The following is a 20,452-nucleotide window of genomic DNA, read 5'->3' on the forward strand; positions in this document are numbered from 1 at the left end:
CCATAATTTACTGTATAGACTCATTGGTTCCTTTCAACTTCATTTGTAATGCATGCACACCCTGCTTACTAATTTCGTCATCTAATAAGTTATACACCAATCGGTGTCTAGCAGGCAAGTTTTTCCCATTAAACACTTCGCTTTGCATCTTGATGAAGAAATGCGATTCGGTTCTATTTGACGCACCTTGCATTCCTGCATGTTTGGCATGTTTGTGGGAATCGTTTTTGATTTCGAGAAATGTAGGGTGGAATGTGGATTGCAATTTTGTCAGAATCGAAGCTTCTATGGGACCTGCTGTAGATGGGGAAGATGATGACATTTGTCTGAGGATATTTCTGAACATGTGTGTTGGGTAGGAATGAAGATACGCTGTGTTGTTGTGACTCTTGCAATCTTAAGAATCTGCTCAGTTTTTTCAAAGATCCGATCTGCGAAATTGTCAAAATTTCTCAAGGCTTTTGCCCTAAGTCTACTAATGTTTAAACTCACGCATCCGTTGAGAGCTTCGGTATCGCCAGCTGCGCTAAGGACCACGATATGGGGCTCTTTTGAACGATACTTTTCCCAATCTTTGCTCAAGAAAAACAGCACTCCAATTGAAACTGTTGATTTGGCATACGATGAATTTGAGGCACCTGGCCTGAACAAGTCACCCCTTGTGTTTCTTCATGGATTATTCGGATCAAAATCAAATAATAGAACCGTGGCTAAGCAACTAACTGAAAGACTTGGTCGGAATGTATATTGTCTCGACTTGCGAAATTTCGGATCCAGTCCCCATCTGAAAAGGTTAGATTACCCCAGTCTTGCCGCTGACGTTGAAAACTGGGTGGCACAGCGTGATTTTGAACAAAAGCCAATTCTTATTGGCCACTCAATGGGTGCTAAAACAGCAATGGCTGTGGCATTGAGAAAACCTGATATACCCAAAATGATTGTTAGTGTTGATAATGCGCCCATAACTTTTGGCAACACCGACTCCAAATTCAACAAATACATAAATCAATTACGTTTGAGTTTGGAAAAGTATCATTATACTAACATAAAGGATGTCGATGCGAAATTGGCCGATGTAGAGCCAAATAAAGTAATTCGTCAATTTGTCTTGATGAATATGAAACGAGGTAAAAAGGATGAGCCAGTGACATCGAAGATCCCATTGGGTATTATTGGAGATGCAATAAGCAAAGGGTTTATAGCCAGTTGGCCATACAGTCCCAATGAATTGAGATGGACGGGGCCTGCCCTTTTCATTAGAGGCACTGAGTCACAGTACATTCCTGACGATGTTTTCCCAGAGATTGCCCAGTTCTTCCCCAATTTTGAGATTAGGGATATCAAGTGTGGCCACTGGGTTATTAGTGAAAAGCCAAACGAGTTTATGGATGTTTTGTGTGAGTATATAGAACGTATAGAGGATGAGTAGAAAAGTCTTAGACATAAAAGTAGATATTATTTTGTCATACTTGTTTATTTATCGCTGACTTTAGTTGATTTGTCATTAACGAAATCACCATATATGTCGAATCGTCTTTGGTAATGAACTGGAATACCTTCTCTTGCCTTGGTCAAGACATCTTTATCCAATTGCGCGTACAAGATTTCCTCACCTTCCCCGGCTTCAGCTATGATCTTACCAAATGGATCGGCAACCAACGAATGTCCATAAGCTTGGTATCCGTTCCCTCCAACGTCCCTTGCTGGTGAACACAAAACAGTGTATAGTTCGTTGTCAACAGCTCTTGAACGAGCCAATAAGTGCCAGTGCAATGGTCCCGTCGTGGTATTGAAAGCTCCGGGGTAAAACATGGCAAAAGAATTATATGGACTACGTGATGCAATTGAAGCCAATTCGGGGAATCTAATATCATAACAGATTCCAAGACCTACATTTCCGTAATCACCCAATTTGAAAACTGTGGCTTTATCGCCACCGGTTAACGTCAAAGATTCCTGAAAAGTGATTCCATTGGGAATATCAATATCAAACAAATGTGCCTTGCGGTGCTTGGCAATGATCTCGCCCTCTGGTGAAAACGTCAACGAGGTGTTGTAGACCTTATCGGATGATAATTCCGGGATCGATCCGCCAATAATAAATATACCATGTTTCTTGGCCAATGATGATAATAATTTGGTCGTTTCTCCTTCGGGAATGTTCTCGGCATACTTGCCAAATTGGTCAACTGCATAGGGTGAATTGAAGCATTCGGGCAACATTACAAGATCTACTTTGGGCGTTTTGGAAGCGGCTTCTTCAATGTACTTGGTAACTTTGGCCAAGTTGGCTGACTTGTCAGCACCTGCCTTCAATTGCAATAAGGCAATTCTTAATGACTTGGATAATGGTGATTTCAATACTGGGGAAGTCATGGAGTGATATGTATTTGAGGGATACGTGTTGAGGAAATTTGGAGAGGAGTGGTGCTAATTTGTTCGATTTTGTAATCGAGAATATATCAAAGGCACCTAAAAAGTGAACATTACGTAATACGCAAACAATTTGCAACAGGGTCAAAATTGATTTCCTCTACAGAGTCAGAGATTTTACGGTTGTCACAGCGCTTTACTTTCACTATGACTACTACTCAATTATGCAGTCTCTATTATTAATCTCTAATCTACACAGGTGTCGGACTCTTCTCATTTCCTCCTTGTCCTTGGTCCTGTTCCTGTTCTTGTTCTTGTTCCGGCTTATTTCCTTCCTCCAGGAACTCTTGCATCTTCTTGTCCCTTCTTCTCAGCTGCAATTGTTTAAACATGTATATTGCTGCAACAACGACTCCGAGCCCTGCAAGACCCATTCCCATCCGGTATGCATTTCTGAATCCCAATACAGTTGTGTCGAAATTCTGTGGTTTGTCCTTAGTCGTGTAGTATTCAACAGTACCGGCGAAACCTAACCCAATTGAAATAGAGTAGTTGACAAACGTTGATACCAATGAACCAGCTATACCTTGTTGGTGTCTAGGAAGTGCTGCACTCATCAATATAACACCAGCGGGAAATGACCCATCCATACCTAGCGGCTGTATTAGCAAACTAACAAATTTTTGTGCCCAAAATGTTTGACCAACCGGTCTAGTTCCCATAAGAATTGAGCCGGTAAGAAACGCAAGCATTGAAACAAACATCACCACTGCTGAGGGTATCTTACTTAATAGTATTGCTACTCCTACAGCGGCAATAACACCAACAGGTGCACATGGAATATTTTGCACTGCTCCGATCACCTCGCTGTCATGATCAACCAACAATGCCCATCTGAATTGATAGTAAAGCCATACCCCAAAACACGACCAGCCAGCACTAATACAAGCCAAAATGAATCCGGTATCACCTCGCAATACTTCAGGAGGCACCAAAGGGTCAGCCACTCTCTTTTCAATGAAAAAGAAAAGACCCATAAGGAGGAATCCAACTATAAGCAACACGTACACGTAAACCGTATCCCAGCCTACTGTTGGGCCCTGATTGAATGCAAAGTTGATCAACACCAAGCCTGAAACCCCCGTTATCGATCCCCAATAGTCAAACTTTCCTGGTGAACGGCTGCCCACTTTTGCAGGAATGACAAAGAAGGCCAAAATTCCCAAAGATATACTGACAATCCCACAGATCCAAAAGGTCCATGGCCACCAAACAACGTCGGTAAACATGCCGCTGAACAAAGCTCCAACTATAAAGCCGGAAGGTGCAACAGCGCCAAATAAGGCAAAGCACATGTTTTTCCTACGGCCATTAGGATAGAAATTTCCAATCAAGGCCTGTGAGTTTGGCATCATGATAGCAGGACCAATGCCTTGTAAACCCCTCATAGTTGAAAGAAACACATTTGACTTGGTGAATCCAGTGAATCCACATAGTAGGGAGAAAACGCCAAACCACAAGTATCCTATAATGTAGAGTTTCTTGTAGCCATACAAGTCTCCTAATCTTCCACTTACCAAGATAAATGTACCCACAGTTAACGATATTGCTGCTGAAAACCACGATATTTGACCTGCATTATCGGACACGTTGAATGCTTTACCAAGGACTACCGAGTTGACCATTGTCTGAGCATTAGCTGCCTGGGTCAATAACTGCGACATACACATAAAGGAAATGAAGATGGCCTCTCGTAGTAACGATATCTGTTCGAAATTGGGTACACTCAGGTAAACATCTCTTTGAGATTCCTCTTTTTCAATATTTGCAAGCTTTGCATCCACCTCATTTGTCGAGCTTATTGTGGCTTCCTCTGACATATTTGATAGAAAGCTGTGGTTATCGATCTCTATTGGGAAAAGTACGTTTCAAATATCTCATCTGTACTAGAAACTTTGGGGATGGAGGTGGGATTAGTCCTGTTTTATAAACCTCAAAAGCCGAAAGTTTGCTTCTTATTGTGTTCCTCAAAATAAAAGCAAAAAAAAAGGAAAAAGAATTGATGGCATTCGGCACGACATCGGAATCAAAGAACCGTCCAGCATAAACAATAAAAGCGTGTTTTTCCGGTAAATGGCTTTTCCGCACTATTAACTTTTAATAACAAATTAGTAAAAATACAAAAAAAGGCATTAGTAACCCAGAAAGACTTAGAAGCAATGGGGGGTATCAGTAAGGAAGGGGGGTACCGGCCCGGCCCGTATAATTGTGTAGTTCGAAGCAATATGTTTTAGATCTTAAGGATCATCCCCTTTGTTATGGTACTTACTCTACCTTAGACCAGTGACTTATGGTGTGGGGTTTAGCAAAATACTTTGTCTAAACTTATTACTAATTTAGTAAACGATAAGAGTAGTGCTAGCGCATAAACTATTTTGTGGTACCTAAAGATCCAGCCGCAGATGACTAAATGCAAGAGAGAGACAGAGACAGAGACAGATCTGCATTCCACTGCTTGGCTTGTCCCTGACGAACAAAATGGGAAAAATAATAAATTTCGCGTCAAACGTTGTGGGAGATATATATTTTTTTGCAACACATTTCTTGTCTGTACCACTTCTAAAGGAAGAGATCTGCTGATACAGTTAGACGGATTGAAACTGTGTGAAAGCTCTATCTGTAGAGTGTTCCACCGATTCTCTTCTGAGGCTATACAATTAGACTACTATCAATGAATTTTATACTCACTTTGTAAACACACTTGCACAAGGTTCATCAAAAGGAAGGATTTGCCGAAAGAGAAACAGTCAACACTTGTTCTGAGCACCAATCCATAAAATGAGAAGAAGCCAAAGCCAAACCGAAGTGCTCTTCGGTCTCTGTGAGAGCTAATAGAGCTACAGAAGAACCTGCAGAGGTTGTAATATGCCTATACTGGTAGCTACAACGTTCTGTACAGTGACTTAAATTACGAATAACACAGTGAACACCGACGCAAGCGAACAATCGTTAAAGATACAACAGTGAGTGAGGGGAGACACGCCTTGTCTTTATCTGACTTTTTATTTCTTTTTTCTTTTATTATTTAATTTCTGCTTTATTTCTATTTAACTTTGAGGAGGGGGGGAGCAAAGTTTATAAGAGGGATCCAATTGCTCTTGTATATACAAAAGAAACCACCACACACATACACACACGCAGAGTCACACATTTACACACAAACTTTTCTTCACTACCACAGTATACTCCCCTGAGTTTCAAATACCTTCTTACTGCTTCCACTTTGGCATTAACACCAGTCATATTCAAGCTTGTTGTATCAAAAGGGTGAACCTTTGATTAATTGATTGAATTTCTTTTCAATTCTAGACGCTGAAGACAACAGTCTACAAGAATCCAATCCTCACATAAGCTGAACTTTCTAATAATACATCTAGAAGCTAAACCACCACAACAAATATTCAAATCTTGTACATCTGGAATTGATCTTGTCAACACACGTGTTGGGTGTATAAATTGATGCATTGTTGACGAATAAGGTGCAATGAGTCTGTCACAAACGTCGGATCAGTGTCCTGTATCTGCCGAAAACCTAATTGATGCTTCAATAGTTGTCAATACACAAGAAACTAGCTTTGGTGAATCAATTACCAGTCTACTTGAAAATCAAGAAAACTTGGTAAACAACAGTTATTCGGTTCATGATACTTTCCATTACATGGCTGCTGAAGATGTCCAGAGTCATTTTTGTTACGAGCAGGACCCATTTTTGCGCATTGAAGCTTTGTACAACCAGTTGACTTACTCTTTGGGTCAGCAACAACCTACATCAACCACAACAACAATATGCAAAGACTATGAACATCAACGACAATTATCAGCGCCACTACGTTCAAACTCGATGAGCACTGTGGCTACCATCATATCTTTTGCTGCTGGGATTGGGTCTACTAACTCGCAAGAGAAGAAACTAGTTCAAATGCCCCCACTGTTGATGAGTGATTGTCAATACTCCCAGCCACCTTTGCATCATATTGAGCTGTACCACTTAGGCGCAGACAAGTCCAATTTCCTAAATCCAATTCTAGTCAATGGCGGCACTTCTTCTTATGTTAATAGTCAAACAAGTGCTAGTAACGTTGTTCATAATGCAGGTGACAATTTTTGTCCTAATTTCTCCTATGCAACCAATTTCGCAACCATTGCCAGCTCGCCCCTTTTTGCGAAAAACTTAGTTCTAAATTCAAACACGGAAACTTTATCTGATAAAAGACAAATTGTACAAAAGGGCGAAATCTATGACGAGGTCTCCAATGCACAATTGGCTGGTGGTAATGTCTTCCCTTATTACCTGAGAAGTAATTCTTCCAAGTTGGATGAACTTCGGGAATCGTTAAACTTGTATCCGTTTTATGTGTTACCTAGTTCTCAGGTAGCTTTTGAACAAGATCACAACGAATCGGTCATTTCAAATAGCTCGGTTAGCTTTGCAGCAATAGGTCCTTTACGAAGAAATTACACTGAAAACACACCAACGCCCCTGAGAGTCCGCGAGTACAGATCGACGATTCCATCTTCTCCAATAGCTGAGGCTGCCTCAGAAGGAAACTGGCTGCTGAGTCGGCAATTTGATGACCATTATCAAGTGGAAAGCTCATCTGCTGACTTAGCAGCTGAGACATATGAAGATACATTGCCTGTACGCTATTCTCATGTTCCACTGTATAATATACACAATATGGTGCTGCCAATAATATTTACGTTTGTTGAGCGCAAAAAGGATTTCATCCACTACGTTGAGCAATTTATTAGCAATTGCAAAGATGTCAAAACTTCGTCACGGCCCTCCACTTATACGAAACGAACAACAAGGTGCCACTCACCTACAAGTTCTGAGATTTACGACATTGGCCCGAAAATTCTCCCTACGCCATTCTCCAAAGAATTTGTCGCTTTGAAAACCACCAAGTTCAAACCATTGACTGAGTTGAAGAGTTTGGCCCATTATCAATTGCCCAAAAATCAGTCGTGCAATTATGTGATTGATAAATTGAAAAAAAAGGGCCATCATTGTCCCAAACGTCCAGCGAGTGGTGGCGGATTAGGCCCATTCAGATTGCAGCCTCCGCTAACTTTAGGCGAGGCCAAGAATGATCGATACTACTCTCGACTCAATATTTACGAATTGTCAAAAATCCTCGAGTTGGATCAATACGATATAAGTTTGACCAAATTTATCGAAGATGTGATTTTAGAAATGTTTGGCAATTATTGCGATTTCAAATTGGGATTACAAACTTGGATTAGAGATACTGATAAGGAAAAGAGAAAATCTTTGATTCAGCAGTTGTATTCGTACAGCTCGATTTTCTATCCTGAGATTGATCAATTTAAATTGGAGGTTATTATTAGAAGAGGCAGCTATAGTATGATGCAAACGAGGTTGAGGAGAGAACGTCGTTTGAAAAATGCCAAAAGATGAGTTATGCATACCATCTTTTCTTGAAGGGCTAAGAGATTAAGGTTTTGGAGTGGGTGGGTGTGCACAAGAGTGCGCCTGTTGGGTTGCTTTTTCTTGCTTTATTGCTATGTTACGAGTTAATGTTGTATTTTAATGTTGATCCTACAAAAGTTTTGCTGATTGATATTATGATTTTTGTTTTAATAGGAATTGCAAAACACTTCTTCCCCTATGTGTAGTACTTTTTTTGTTTTTTACTTGCTATATATATAAATAGTGCTACAAATTCACAACGTGTAGAAAGGATGACTTTTCTCCAACTACAGCCTATGCATCAGCAGGGGAATGCATAATCTGCGTGACAAACTTACCCAGATACCTAGTAATACAAGCAACAGTGAGAACCTCATTCTTGATCGATGTCGTCATCAAGTGGTTCAAAATGACATGGTTAGGTATCGACAAATGATAAGCTTCCTTATTTGAAGCATAGTAAGAACTGTCTGCTCTACGCAAAGGTGGTCGCTTGTGCGCATAACTAGGAGATGAAGCCAGCAGTTGACTAGGATTGTTCAACTGCGATGATGGCGACGGAATCAAGTTTGATGACGAGTTGCCTGAATGTTGCGATATCTTGTTCAAAAGGACATTATTTAAATGTGGGGGCAATTGTGGCGGTTCAGGCAATTCATAGTCGGCTGGTTTTGATTTGAAGTAGTCGTAATTGACAAACATTTCGGGAATCTCGCTTGAATATTGGAGTCTTTTATCGGGTTGGATGAATGAGTTGGACTTAGAAAGTTCATAGGGGATGAATTGTTCTGAATCGGAATGGTTGCGAGAACTTGGGCGCGAATGAGGATAGGGATGGCGTTGTACGTAAGGGTAATTTTCCAGGTGTTGTTGTTGTTCTTGTTTGGCTTGTAACTCGGCGTCCCCCTCATCGACCATATTATCATTAACATCCTCAACAAACTCTAAATGCTCAAACTGTGAGCTTGACTCCTTAGACATCTTATGCAACAAGTCATTAGTCTTTTCCTGAATCCTTTCCACTTCGTACCTTCCTGCCAATCGAGGTGTAGAGTTAAAAGGCAGATCTTGTCTTTGTTTGTTCTGGTCGTATGATATAGCATTTGGGTCTTGATTAGAAATTATATTAGCATCATAATCAGTGCTTGCACCAATGTGATTTGCTTGATGTAATGAATGATTAAACAAGTGGGTGTCGTCAATAACTTCAAACCAGTTGAAGAATATACCTTCTTGATCAGTAGCTGTGGGTAGTTGATCACTCACCCTATATTCGTTATTGATTATGTACAATAATTTATGTACACCCAAAGGAAGGTTGATTGTAGTCACAAATTCTCCCGGGTGGTTCGCCAGCGGAGCCAACTTGATTACATCCCTCCAGTTGGAAAATGACCCAATAATGGCAATCTTGTTAATCTGTTCCTTGTTTGTATTGACCCACTTGATCTCAATTGGAATCAATATATTTTCACGGTGGTTATTGCTCTTGGACTGCTTGGCACGACCTTGCTGCTGTAAATATTGATTGTTGTTTATATACAGCTTGTTGTGGTGGTGCTGGTTTGTTTGGGTGTCAGTTTGGTGCTCGAGGTTTGGTGAGGGTGAATGGGCGTTTCTAGCGACAGAAGCTGCTGATAGCATCCTAGTTGCTGGAGGCGGACGTGTAGCATAGTCTTTTACTTCGTGTACCTGTGGTTGCTGTACTTGATTGGTTATCTTGGTGAAATCCACCTTGGACAAGTCTGGCGTGGGTGTTTGTGATAGTTGATGCTCGTACTCCTGCACTTCGTCTGAATCTTGAGGGAATGGTTCATCCAATTCCATATTATCGCTTGATTGAGAGCTTCCACCTTTGGAGCGATTAGTACCGAAAAAGTTATTGTCAGGCAATATACTTCGAGATAAAGACGTCGATTCTTCGACTAATCCATCATTCACCTCGTTAAACTCATCCTCGATTAAATCATTTGAAAACTGGTTGTACTGGTTCTGCAGCTGCACCGTTGGGACAGTTGACAGCAGCTGCGTTGGGGCTAGGCCTGACTCAGGTTGCTTGACTACTTGATGTAATATTAAGTCACTAAACTCTTCATCTAGGGAGTTGTTATGATTGGTGCTTGCAGAAGATTTCCTTACCTGGTCTTGCTGTGACGCAGTGGATTTTCTAGTGGTTGTTGACCTTGCGTGGTTCGAGGAGGGTCGATTTCCAAGTTGACCGTTTGTAGATGTATTGTTTCCCATTGTAGATACTTTTTTGAAAAGCTTTCTTTTATTTAGAAAAGTGTGTGTGTGGTAATTCAATGCAAGTAAACAAAGACAGTTCAAAGCGTAAAAATGGAATAGAAACTCTCCAATGAGTGAATTATGAGTACCTATGAAATTTTCGGAAAGTATTGTTATAAGTAGACTGTAAATAGAGGTTCCTCTTCTGTGAATGTTGGAAAAGGAAAGTGAAAGACCCTTTCTTTTTGGTTATCTATTTTGTTGAATGTTTTCACCGGGTGGGGAGTGGGGGGAGGTTCTTGTTTTTTTTTTCAACATTGAGAAACTAACTAATGTGTGTGAACAATAGTAATAAATAATAATCTTTTTTTTCATTCTCCCTTTTGTTTTGTATTACGAAGGATACTTTGTGTAGATGGAGTGTTCAAATGCATGCTAAGCAAAGTTTAGTAATACGAATGTCCTGGTTAGAACAAGCTTAGTCAAGCGCTAGTGCAAATAGAACCGTATCGCGTACAAGTAAAATCAAGTAGTTTAGAATCGCACCTGAATAGATGAAACAAAAATTACGTCTCTTGCCACACGACAACACAAGTTAATACGGACAACGGTGGCGCGTGTTTGAGAAAAAGATTAATATTACATATTCTCCCCACCACTTGAGAAGCTGTGTAGCATATCAATACAAGGTGCTTCGAATGGTAACAATGTTTTCTGGTAGTGGCAGATTCACCCTCACGCTTACTTCTACTACAAAGTACATGTTTCCGTACCAACTTCGTTCTTTGTATTGTCTTCCCCTCTACTATTGCTACCCTTATTGTTTCCCACACATGAGTTTGTTTTATGACGATGGGGAAATAAACAATAGGAGCTACATAAAAACAGTAGCACAAAGTGTAATTGCTTGTTGCCACAAAAATCGAAAATCACTGCTCAATTCTCTCGAGAGTTGGTATATAGTACATTCTTTTAATGTCGAACAACCCTGTAAGATCGTTCTGTAAGCTGGGATAACACCTAGTTATCTATAAGGATATAACCTACTTAGAAACAAAAGTGTGGTGATTCTACAACACAACACATTGACTGAACATTGAACTCCGATGGTGAAATGGTTTGCGTTTTAATCTCAAAAATAAAAAAAAAAAAAGAATTTAAAATTTTGTATTGTCATTTTGTTGTACATTACAAAAAAGGGCTACCAAGGAATAATAAGAATACATTATACTCTTATTCAGTTAAAATCCAATACGCTGTTTTTGTATTGAACAATAGACACCTTATATTCACAGTCTTTAGTTGTGGTAGTGCTCCCTCGCACTTCAAGCCACAGTCAAAGAGTGAGGGAACTTTCGTTGGATTGGAAGAAGATCTTCACTTAGTTGGTCTTTAGACCGTTTCAACAACTACTCTTTATTTTTTTGTTTGGCCAACTTCGTAATTTGGTTATTACGGAGATGAAGAGATTTGTGCACTCTCGTCAAACGTTTTGTAAAAATCATTATTTAGTAACCCCATGTTGATTTTGTAGTTTGCTCATAACTGTGTGGTTTCTAAAGTTATATATAGAAGACAAAAATGTGGTTTTTGTAAGATTACGCAAGCCAAGCATTTGGTTGATGAACAATAAGCGAAACAAAACATAACAAAACAACAAATGAGCTTTTCAAAGCATGTGTTTTTAGTAGACTTGTTCTATATATTTGAGGTCTGGTAAAAAATCTACCAATCTTGATACTTCTTATGATTAGCTGTAATAACAACATTTTTGATTCCTGTTGAACGGCGCCTTTTACTTCCCATCAATAGTGTCTTAGTCAGCTCAGTTCAGCTCTCTTTAAGACTACGCTATGACGTCAGAAGAGAAGAATTAGACTCGTTGCTAAAATAATTGAAGGCCCCTATGTAAACTGGTTGAAATAATTTTGCTCCCACTAACAAAATCGGCACTACTAGTCTACTCAACAAGACAAACAAGAAGAGCCTGTCCTTGCTCAGCCAAAAGAGGTGGTGTCATCCCTGTTAAAGTCTACGCTACCGTTTTTTATCTCCGAGGAAAACGGTTGGAGCAATTCGGAAGAAGAGAGAGAAAAAAAAACGAGACCAGAACTTCTGAAACCGATATTTTATTTTCGTATGCTATGTGACACAACCTTATTACACAGTTGAAACAACCCAAAACCATCCTGTTGCAAACCATTACACTTTGTTAAATCTCTCCAGAAGTTGGGAGATACTGCAGCTTTTTTTTCCAACCAGTTATTGTATTTTGACAGTTTCTCAACTAATCCACAACTATTACCAGAACTTATCACCTACTACAGCTATTAATATATCCTCATCAGCATGTCGTGGCTAGGCTTAAAGAAGGCCATCAACCGTGCTGGCACCCAGGTTATGCTTAAAGCTGGCCAAATTGAACAAACAGTAGACAAAGAGTTTGAGTTTGAAGAGAAACGATTTAGGGTGATGGAATCCAACCTGATTGCATTACAAAAGAAACTACGATCATATTTGGACAGTTTGAAAATGTTGACCAAGTCACAACTCAATATTGCACAATTGTTAGATTCATTCTATGGGCAGGAATCACAGGCACCCCATACTTTTGAAAATCCCATGAATGGAGAAGAAATGGAGTTGTTTAAAAATTTATCAGGTGAATACTTTCACATTTTGCAAAAATTGAATACCCAAGTCATTGGTGACTTGGAACATCCATACAATCAAACTGTGCTCAACCCAATAGCTCGATTCAATTCCTATTATGTTGAAATTAATGAGGCAATAAAGAAGAGACACCACAAGTTGCTAGACTACGATGCAATGAGAAACAAGTTGAAGAAATTGATTGATACACCTCAAACGGAATACAGCAATTATGACGTCAAGTTTCGTGAACTTAGTGATGAATTGGTTGAAACGGAGCAGAAATATTTTGACATTAATCAAAAATTGAAGGATGAATTACCCAAATTGGTCAATATGAGAGTGGCATTTTTCGACCCAAGTTTTGAAAGCTTTGTCAAGATTCAATTGCGGTTTTTCAATGAAAATTATCAAAATTTGCAACAATTGCAAACCAAATTGGATGCAAAGACCAAGCAGGATTATGCTGAGGGTAAATTGGACGACAAGATTGATGATGTGTTGTCTAGGATGAAAGCATTGGACATAACTGGGAAGGACAATCATATAGCTTAGTTGTATTAAAATTGTTTAATAGGTATATATGGGCTTTTAAACTGTTTCTCTATACTAGCTCTTCTGTGCTGTGTACTCATTCGTTACACTGAAGCTTCCATTGGAATCTGCTCAAGTCCATGTTTAACCTCTCCTCGTGAGACTTTACAATTGACTATTAGACCATGCCACGGTATCGAAAAAATACAACATTAAAAAATAGTGCAGATGCGTGGACTCGTGACTGCCTTGGATTTTCCGCTGTCAATTTTTGGCTTTCAGTCACTGCCATTTGTTTCAAACGACATTAACCGAAGATTAGATCTCAGGTACACGCGATTTGAAAAAACACAATTTTTCTAACAGACTTTGTGACATGGTTTTATTTGGGCCGAAGTGGGGAAGACTTTACACCGCGCTTTCTTAGTTGCAGAATGACTTAGCGCTAAGTCAACCAGCACTCTTTTAATAGCAAAACAAATAGGTAGCAAATGTAACATCCTTCCAACTGGTCATGCGTATTTATTATTTGGCCATGCATGTGGTAACACAATCTGAGACATTTTAATCATTCGTATCTTTTACGACATTTGTCGCGTACAAAATTACACCACACACGCACACGCACACACACACACACACACCACAGAAAGAAAGAAAAAAAGAAAAGAAAGTGAGCGTTAGTGTGAATAAAACATAAAATTTTATGGCTTGAGTTGTAATCTGTACTGATATGCAAGATTTGATAACAACATCAACTTTTATTTAATAGACAAAGTCCAAACTTCAATAACGACTACACATTTTACCATTCACATTTTTGCATTTCCTTGCATACATTGCATTAACCACACAGCATTAAACTGAACAAAGTTGATTTGATATATCATGTTCAATTTGAAACAGTTTTCTCGAAACTCACATCATAACCATGGCCCAAGTGCAATTCATCCCGTTTTTAAAGAATCTTACTGGCAGTGGTACATAGAAAGCTACCTAAGAAATGATAGAGAAACCACTATTAAGCACACTCCGTATGTGCTCACAAATTTTACTCAGAAGTCACCAGAAGTTGTGACAATACAGGGCTTTTTCGACCACTTGCAGTTGCCACAGCCCTGTAGCTTGGAAATCATAGCCATCCTTAAATCACCTTTGACAGGTGGGGATTTGAACAAGACATTTTATATACTTCGCATGTTCCAGCTAAGTACAGAAGGATGGTTTCTTACAAACTCAAGAATAGACAAATTAGGAAACAAATTGTCTTATGTCGGCTCCGAGAATTGGGATAATGTGTTGTGCTACATGGATGCTTTGTTATTCGCCATGTTTGCTAATTTGGATAGCTTTGAGCCGATACTATTTATACCCAACCAGGATGACCCACTCGTGGCACAACTATCAGCTTTGTTGCGAGTTTATGTTTCACTCTTACGTCTGGGATATTTAATTACAACTGATCTCACTGCGCGTGTATGTGAAGGGTTGATGAAACTAGGCTATAGCGAAGCACTAAGCCACAAGCAGCAGGACGCGGCTACCTTGTTTGAATTTTTAACAGAAGTATTGAACATGCCGTTGTTGACCTTCAAAGTTGATATAAAACACGGTGGCAAGTTTAATAAAAATGATGATCAAAAAATTTCAAAGGAAAGAATACTATTCGTTAGCATACCCGATGAGGATGATGGGGTAGCAAAGAAGGAGATAACAGATGATACGTCTGACTCAGACAAACTCACTCGATCCAACTCAAGCTTGAATCTGAGTGGGTCAGAAATGGATGAATCTATATTGTTGGAGGAGTGTTTGGAACATTATTTCAACAACTCAATTAGTGTCAAGCGTGAATTGGAGAGGCGTGCATCTTTATCCAATGTTCCTACTGGCAATACGTTCAACGATATACCCGAAAATGCACCAACGGCAGAAACCACGCGACACGATCCCAACAAGCACTACGTCGAAGAAGTTGAAAATATTGAAGACGAAATTAAATTAAGAGATCGGTCCGATAGTAGGAAAAGCGATGGGATCAGAGTTCGCGCCAGAACAAGATCGTCTACATTATCCATCTGGTCTATAAACGATAATGACAGGAAGGATCCCAAAAAACCCAATGAAGTTAACCTTCCAGCATGGATGTTTCTACGTTTATTACCATTTTACACTGATGATAATGTTTTGACAGATAGCTTTGAAAGCACCGCTAAATCATCAAAAGATTTTGCCAATAGAAGGCCTGTACTACCCATTTGTTTAAAAAGATACCATATGCATAGCGGTGATTTGTCCGGTACGAAATCACACAAGCGTATAATCATTCCACCTTTTATTGATCTCCCTGATTTTGTTGCCGATGATGTTGATGGTCCAGTTTCCTCTTTCAAGTTGATACTTGAAAGCGCCATATGTCATAGGGGGAAAACAATTGAGCTGGGTCACTTTGTTGCCGTTGTAAGGAAGAATATTGAAGAAACTAGCCAATCTGAGGATGAGGCGTATGACTCGAAATGGCTTTTATACGACGACATGAAAAAGAGTCTGAGAGTAGTGGAAAAGACTTTTAGGGAAATTTTTGCCACTGAGTGGCCATATATGTTATTTTACCGATTGGTTTCGACTAATGAGACCAGTGCTGTTTCCTCTGTGAAGAGTGACATCATTCCCCAAAACGGAATCAAACCAAAATATTGGGACCAGTCAGGTAAAACATTAAACAGTCAACAAGTCTCGGGAGGCAGGTCATTATCCTTATCACCTATCCTTTCTACAAATGGCAGCGAGGCGAGTGATCAAGTTGAGAAACAACAGGCACCTTTGAATGTTCCTAAAGTTAGGATCACTGTGGACTCCATGGTATCGCCAGTCTCCCCCAATGATCCCGGGTACATCGACATTCGTAACAGATACTTTTGGTTCATCCCTGATGAGAACAAAAATTATTACAAAGAAGAGGTAATGGTTTTGGATGGAACTTCATCGGTAAATTTCAGTCCTCAATTTAGACGCAATAGCCAATGGAGTCTAACATCCAATATTAGCAACATCCAGTTGGCTAAATCTTCTCTGGGCCAACTACCTGAAAAGAGTCATAGTGACGCATTATCTGCCTCCACCACGCTGGAAACCAAGCATGATACGTTGGACATACAAAACGATAATAAACAAACAACGAAGTTGGAAAAAGGCAGTACTGGATCCATTTGGAGAAGGAAAAAGAGTCCTAAAATGAAGGCAGAATATGTTGAGCCAGTTGAGGGGTTGCCACAGTTACAGTTAGACGACCCACCAAAGCAGACATTTCCTCAGACATTGCGAAATAAAGATGAACAAACAAAACATGGTACAAACGTTAATTCTAATCAGAATCATAGCCATGGATTGTTGCACCGATCAAAGCGTCGGAGAGATGCATATAAGAAGGAGAAATGTACCATTACATAGATTTTTTTGATAGAAGTAATTCATGTCATTTGTTTTTTCTTTTTTTTGTTTCTTTTGCATTCAATTTAATCGCAGTAGTATATATCACCACTAGTGCCAGCTGTCGCAACCTTACTTGTCTCTAATGGGTGCATGGCAATGCATTTAATAGGCAAAGTGCTCAACTTCAACTTGTTGACCACCTTTTTACTTTGCCAATCCCAGAAAACGGCATATCCTCTAGAATCACCACTCATTAGAATCTTACCATCGGGTGAGAAATTGATTTCGATTCCGTATCCTGCACTCTGATGGCCATTGAATACTTTGTTCTTGTTCCACTTGTATTTTCCGGTGGAATGTATCACTTTTACAGAATTGTCCATGCTTTGTAACGCAATGTAGTTTGCCTTTGGATGTTTTTTGATTGATGGTGTTGAAAATTGAGATGGATCTGATATGACTTTTATGGGGATATTTATTTGCCAACGCCAAACGCGAACTGACTTGTCGTCAGATGTGGAAATAAATACATCTTCATTCACCAATAGATCATTAATTGCACCAATATGGTGATCGTATGTTTGCACTGGGTTGTGGATGGCTGTTAAATTGTAATGCTCTATTTTATGATTCAGTAGACCAACAATGAATTCAGAATCGTTGTTGGGGTTGAATCTAACCACGTTTGGTATAGATGATGTGTATATTGTTTTGATAACTTCACCAGTTTCAGTGTCCCATATCCTGATGACTTTGTCAAACCCACAGCTAAGAAATTTCCCACCAGTGGAGTTGAATGACACGTCCTTAACGGCCAATTTGTGGCCCTTGTAAACACGCAATAATTCGAAAGAGTCGTACACGGACCATAATTTTATTAGTCCGTCATTCCCACAAGATAGAAGGAGATGTCCTGAGTGTGGAAAGAATTGTAGTTTATTGACCCCCTTTGTATGGGCTTTAGTGAATGTGTGGATTACCAGTTTTGGAACAAAACATTCTTGCTCACCCGACACTTGCTTTGAAAGCTCTTTTGGTATATGCATGTATGTTCTGCCTTGGTAATCGTGTTCATTTGATCCCACAAATTCCGTTGTCGGTTTGAACCTGTCTAGTTCCTCCTCCTCCTCCTCCTCCTTCTCTTGTGGATGCACTGGTTCATTTGGCTGATAAACTTGCTCTTTGTTTGAATTTATTGATGCCCAAGGGTCACCTCCATTCATTTTCCGTCGTAGCTTCAATTCTTTCGCTTTAGCTTTGGCTTCTTTGAGCTTAGACTGTTCATTTTGAAAGTTGGCCTCGAAACTCGTGGGGTCATAGCTTATCTTTTGAAATGTAGTTGCCAGAGTTTTCTTTCTCTTGGGTAATTGATCAACCTCGTATATCCTCGACTCATTCGTCTCTGATTCTTCCTCTGAGCTTGACGAGTATCCTTGTACAAGGGACATCACTTAGTGGCGTATAAGCAATGATCATCGCGGACGATAACCAAAAAAAAAAAACTTGGAAAAGAAAATTCAACTTTTCATGTATCATTACCCACCCACACGTACCAAATGAGCAAGAGACAAATTGAATCAGATTCAGATATAGATGTCAGTTCCACTGACGAATCAGATAATGAATTAGACCAACAACAGCAAAATGATGGTGATGTAGATATGGAAGAAACTGTCAATGTTGACTTTGATTTTTTCGATCTAAATCCTGATGTTGATTTCCATGCTATAAAGAACTTCTTGCGTCAGTTATTGGGAGATGACCATAATGAATTTGATACCAGTGAAATTTCAAATTTAGTATTAACTAAAAATTCAGTGGGGACAACGATCAAAACCGAAGGTCAAGAAAGCGATCCATACGCACTTTTGAGTGTCATTAGTATATCCAATAACTTGTCTTTGCCCGGTGTCAAGCAGTTGGTTGACTACGTCTTGAGTCAAACTAAAAATAAGCTTGAGTTTAATGTCACATTGAAGAAATTGTTGCAGCCGCCCAATGACACGACGGCCCCTAAAGTCGGTTTGATTGTAAGTGAAAGATTGATAAATATGCCCATTGAAGTGGTACCTCCAATGTACAAAATGCTACTGGATGAAATGCAAAAGGCTGAGAACGCTAGTGAGCGTTTCAATTTTGATTATTTCTTGATAATATCAAAGGTTTATCAATTGGTTGATGCAGTGGAAAAAGATGACGATGATGAAGGAAAAGGTAAAAAGAGAAAGACGGGTGAACAAAGACCAGTGGAGTTTGATTACTTTCACTTGGAAGATCAAATTTTGGAGGCCAATGCTACTTATAAGGGGGTATTTGACTATAAGAACAAAAGTCAACAAGAAACTGACTCAAGAAGAGTATTTACCGACTATGGAATTGATCCAAAATTAAGCATAATTTTGATAGACAAAGATAATTTGGCTAAATCGGTGAAGGAGATGGAACAACAATTTCCAGCGCCATAGATCAATAAAAGAGATGGTATTTTCGAAAAAAAAATAAGAGTAAAGTGTGTCAAACGTTATGTCTTTTCTCTAATTGCAAGCACTATCAAAGCTAGTACAAACTAAGTGAACTGCATATAAATCAGACACCATCATCTGGACGTTGTTGTTCGCGTTCAACATTGCTTCCCTTATCCTGTAAGTTTTCGTAACCTTTGGTCTTTTCCTTAACCTCTCTCTTAGCGTGGTTTTTGTCGGCATTTTCAGTTACATTATCAACGGTTTCCTTGGTTTTGTTGGCCAATTCTTCGCCCTTTTCAACACCATCAGCAAGTACTTGACCAGTCTTTTTGTTGGCTGTATCAGCAGCTTCCTTTGTTCCACCCACAATTTTTTCACCAGCTTCAACTCCATCCGCCAAGACTTGACCTGTTTTTTTGTTTAAAGTATCAGCGGCAGATTTAGCTTTTTCAGCGAGATCACTAGGGTTAACTGACTGCTGAGCAGTTTCAATTCCATCAGCTAAAACCTTTCCCGTTTTCTTGTTGACAGTTTCAGCAGCCCCCTTGACCTTTTCAGTAGCATTTTGAATCGTAGATTGAGCACCATCTTTGGCATCTTCAATATTTGATTTAGCATTTTGAGCTGCGTCTTGTGCCTCGTCCAATTTGGTGGCAATCTTTCTACCACCATCTAAGTTGGCTTCTTGAGCTTGGTTTTCTAGCTCACCTTCCTTGCGCTTCTTTTCCTCCAATCCCTTCTTGCCAAAGACAGCTTGGGTAGCGGCATCGACTATCCCATAGTTTCTCGAGATGGAAACCTGTGGTCTGTAAGCAATTGCTGGTCTAATTGATCTAATAACAGTTTGACGAAACATTTTAGAATTAATCCCTGTAAAGTAAAGAAGAGTAGGAGAGAGAGAGAAGGGATGATTTTGGGTTGCCAATAGTCCCCTTTTATATATACTCCGTGATTACACAAAATTGGGTTGCTGTGCACGCGGTAGCAATGCAAAATCCCTCGTGGCGCATGATTACTATTCAGATCTGTGTCTTGCGTTTGGAAAAAAGAAAGCCGAGAAGCCACATTTAGTTGTTGTAATTGTATAGAGTTGACAAGCAAATGTGGCAACTATGATAGAGCTAATAGAGCTCTTATAAAGTGCAATGCCCCTAATGAAAACGGAAGCTCTATGACTGTGATTTGGAAAGTGCGTTAGGTTTCCACATAACGCGTTGTGAGAAAAGTGCTGAGTATAGTGGAACAGCTGGGTTTGCTTTAAAAGAAAGGCGGTGTG

The 20,452-nt window shown here is 39.6% G+C and overlaps 11 protein-coding genes across 11 annotated transcripts; 5 read left to right on the forward strand and 6 right to left on the reverse strand. All coding sequences in view use genetic code 12, as the record gives it.

Annotated features, from left to right (window-relative positions):
- Positions 1 to 7: 7 nt before the first annotated feature.
- CANMA_000048 (uncharacterized protein) lies at positions 8 to 346 on the reverse strand (the record flags this gene model as incomplete). The annotated part of the gene is made up of 1 exon (XM_051817104.1): positions 8 to 346. The coding sequence occupies one exon, from the start codon at positions 344 to 346 to the stop codon at positions 8 to 10; it is 339 nt and encodes a 112-aa protein (XP_051674314.1).
- Positions 347 to 478: 132 nt separating this feature from the next.
- Positions 479 to 1,429, forward strand: CANMA_000049 (uncharacterized protein; the record flags this gene model as incomplete). The annotated part of the gene is made up of 1 exon (XM_051817215.1): positions 479 to 1,429. One exon carries the CDS (start codon positions 479 to 481, stop codon positions 1,427 to 1,429), a length of 951 nt encoding a protein of 316 aa, XP_051674315.1.
- A 44-nt stretch (positions 1,430 to 1,473) lies between these two features.
- NIT3 (putative hydrolase) lies at positions 1,474 to 2,376 on the reverse strand (the record flags this gene model as incomplete). Its single annotated transcript, XM_051817327.1, has 1 exon — positions 1,474 to 2,376. The coding sequence occupies one exon, from the start codon at positions 2,374 to 2,376 to the stop codon at positions 1,474 to 1,476; it is 903 nt and encodes a 300-aa protein (XP_051674316.1).
- A 248-nt stretch (positions 2,377 to 2,624) lies between these two features.
- CANMA_000051 (uncharacterized protein) lies at positions 2,625 to 4,253 on the reverse strand (the record flags this gene model as incomplete). The annotated part of the gene is made up of 1 exon (XM_051817436.1): positions 2,625 to 4,253. The coding sequence occupies one exon, from the start codon at positions 4,251 to 4,253 to the stop codon at positions 2,625 to 2,627; it is 1,629 nt and encodes a 542-aa protein (XP_051674317.1).
- Positions 4,254 to 5,917: 1,664 nt separating this feature from the next.
- Positions 5,918 to 7,855, forward strand: CANMA_000052 (uncharacterized protein; the record flags this gene model as incomplete). Its single annotated transcript, XM_051817546.1, has 1 exon — positions 5,918 to 7,855. One exon carries the CDS (start codon positions 5,918 to 5,920, stop codon positions 7,853 to 7,855), a length of 1,938 nt encoding a protein of 645 aa, XP_051674318.1.
- A 306-nt stretch (positions 7,856 to 8,161) lies between these two features.
- KIS2 (Kis2p) lies at positions 8,162 to 10,111 on the reverse strand (the record flags this gene model as incomplete). Its single annotated transcript, XM_051817657.1, has 1 exon — positions 8,162 to 10,111. The coding sequence occupies one exon, from the start codon at positions 10,109 to 10,111 to the stop codon at positions 8,162 to 8,164; it is 1,950 nt and encodes a 649-aa protein (XP_051674319.1).
- A 2,331-nt stretch (positions 10,112 to 12,442) lies between these two features.
- RVS162 (Rvs162p) lies at positions 12,443 to 13,300 on the forward strand (the record flags this gene model as incomplete). Its single annotated transcript, XM_051817765.1, has 1 exon — positions 12,443 to 13,300. The coding sequence occupies one exon, from the start codon at positions 12,443 to 12,445 to the stop codon at positions 13,298 to 13,300; it is 858 nt and encodes a 285-aa protein (XP_051674320.1).
- Positions 13,301 to 14,167: 867 nt separating this feature from the next.
- Positions 14,168 to 16,729, forward strand: CANMA_000055 (uncharacterized protein; the record flags this gene model as incomplete). The annotated part of the gene is made up of 1 exon (XM_051817876.1): positions 14,168 to 16,729. One exon carries the CDS (start codon positions 14,168 to 14,170, stop codon positions 16,727 to 16,729), a length of 2,562 nt encoding a protein of 853 aa, XP_051674321.1.
- Positions 16,730 to 16,794: 65 nt separating this feature from the next.
- CANMA_000056 (uncharacterized protein) lies at positions 16,795 to 18,159 on the reverse strand (the record flags this gene model as incomplete). Its single annotated transcript, XM_051817925.1, has 1 exon — positions 16,795 to 18,159. The coding sequence occupies one exon, from the start codon at positions 18,157 to 18,159 to the stop codon at positions 16,795 to 16,797; it is 1,365 nt and encodes a 454-aa protein (XP_051674322.1).
- Positions 18,160 to 18,267: 108 nt separating this feature from the next.
- On the forward strand, positions 18,268 to 19,176 carry CANMA_000057 (protein-transporting protein; the record flags this gene model as incomplete). The annotated part of the gene is made up of 1 exon (XM_051817936.1): positions 18,268 to 19,176. The coding sequence occupies one exon, from the start codon at positions 18,268 to 18,270 to the stop codon at positions 19,174 to 19,176; it is 909 nt and encodes a 302-aa protein (XP_051674323.1).
- A 121-nt stretch (positions 19,177 to 19,297) lies between these two features.
- On the reverse strand, positions 19,298 to 20,032 carry CANMA_000058 (uncharacterized protein; the record flags this gene model as incomplete). Its single annotated transcript, XM_051817947.1, has 1 exon — positions 19,298 to 20,032. The coding sequence occupies one exon, from the start codon at positions 20,030 to 20,032 to the stop codon at positions 19,298 to 19,300; it is 735 nt and encodes a 244-aa protein (XP_051674324.1).
- Positions 20,033 to 20,452: the final 420 nt, after the last annotated feature.

The sequence above is a fragment of the Candida margitis genome (genome assembly GCF_024628925.1).
Source record: "Candida margitis strain CBS 14175 chromosome Unknown scaffold15, whole genome shotgun sequence".
Taxonomy (NCBI): Eukaryota; Fungi; Ascomycota; class Pichiomycetes; order Serinales; family Debaryomycetaceae; genus Lodderomyces; species Lodderomyces margitis.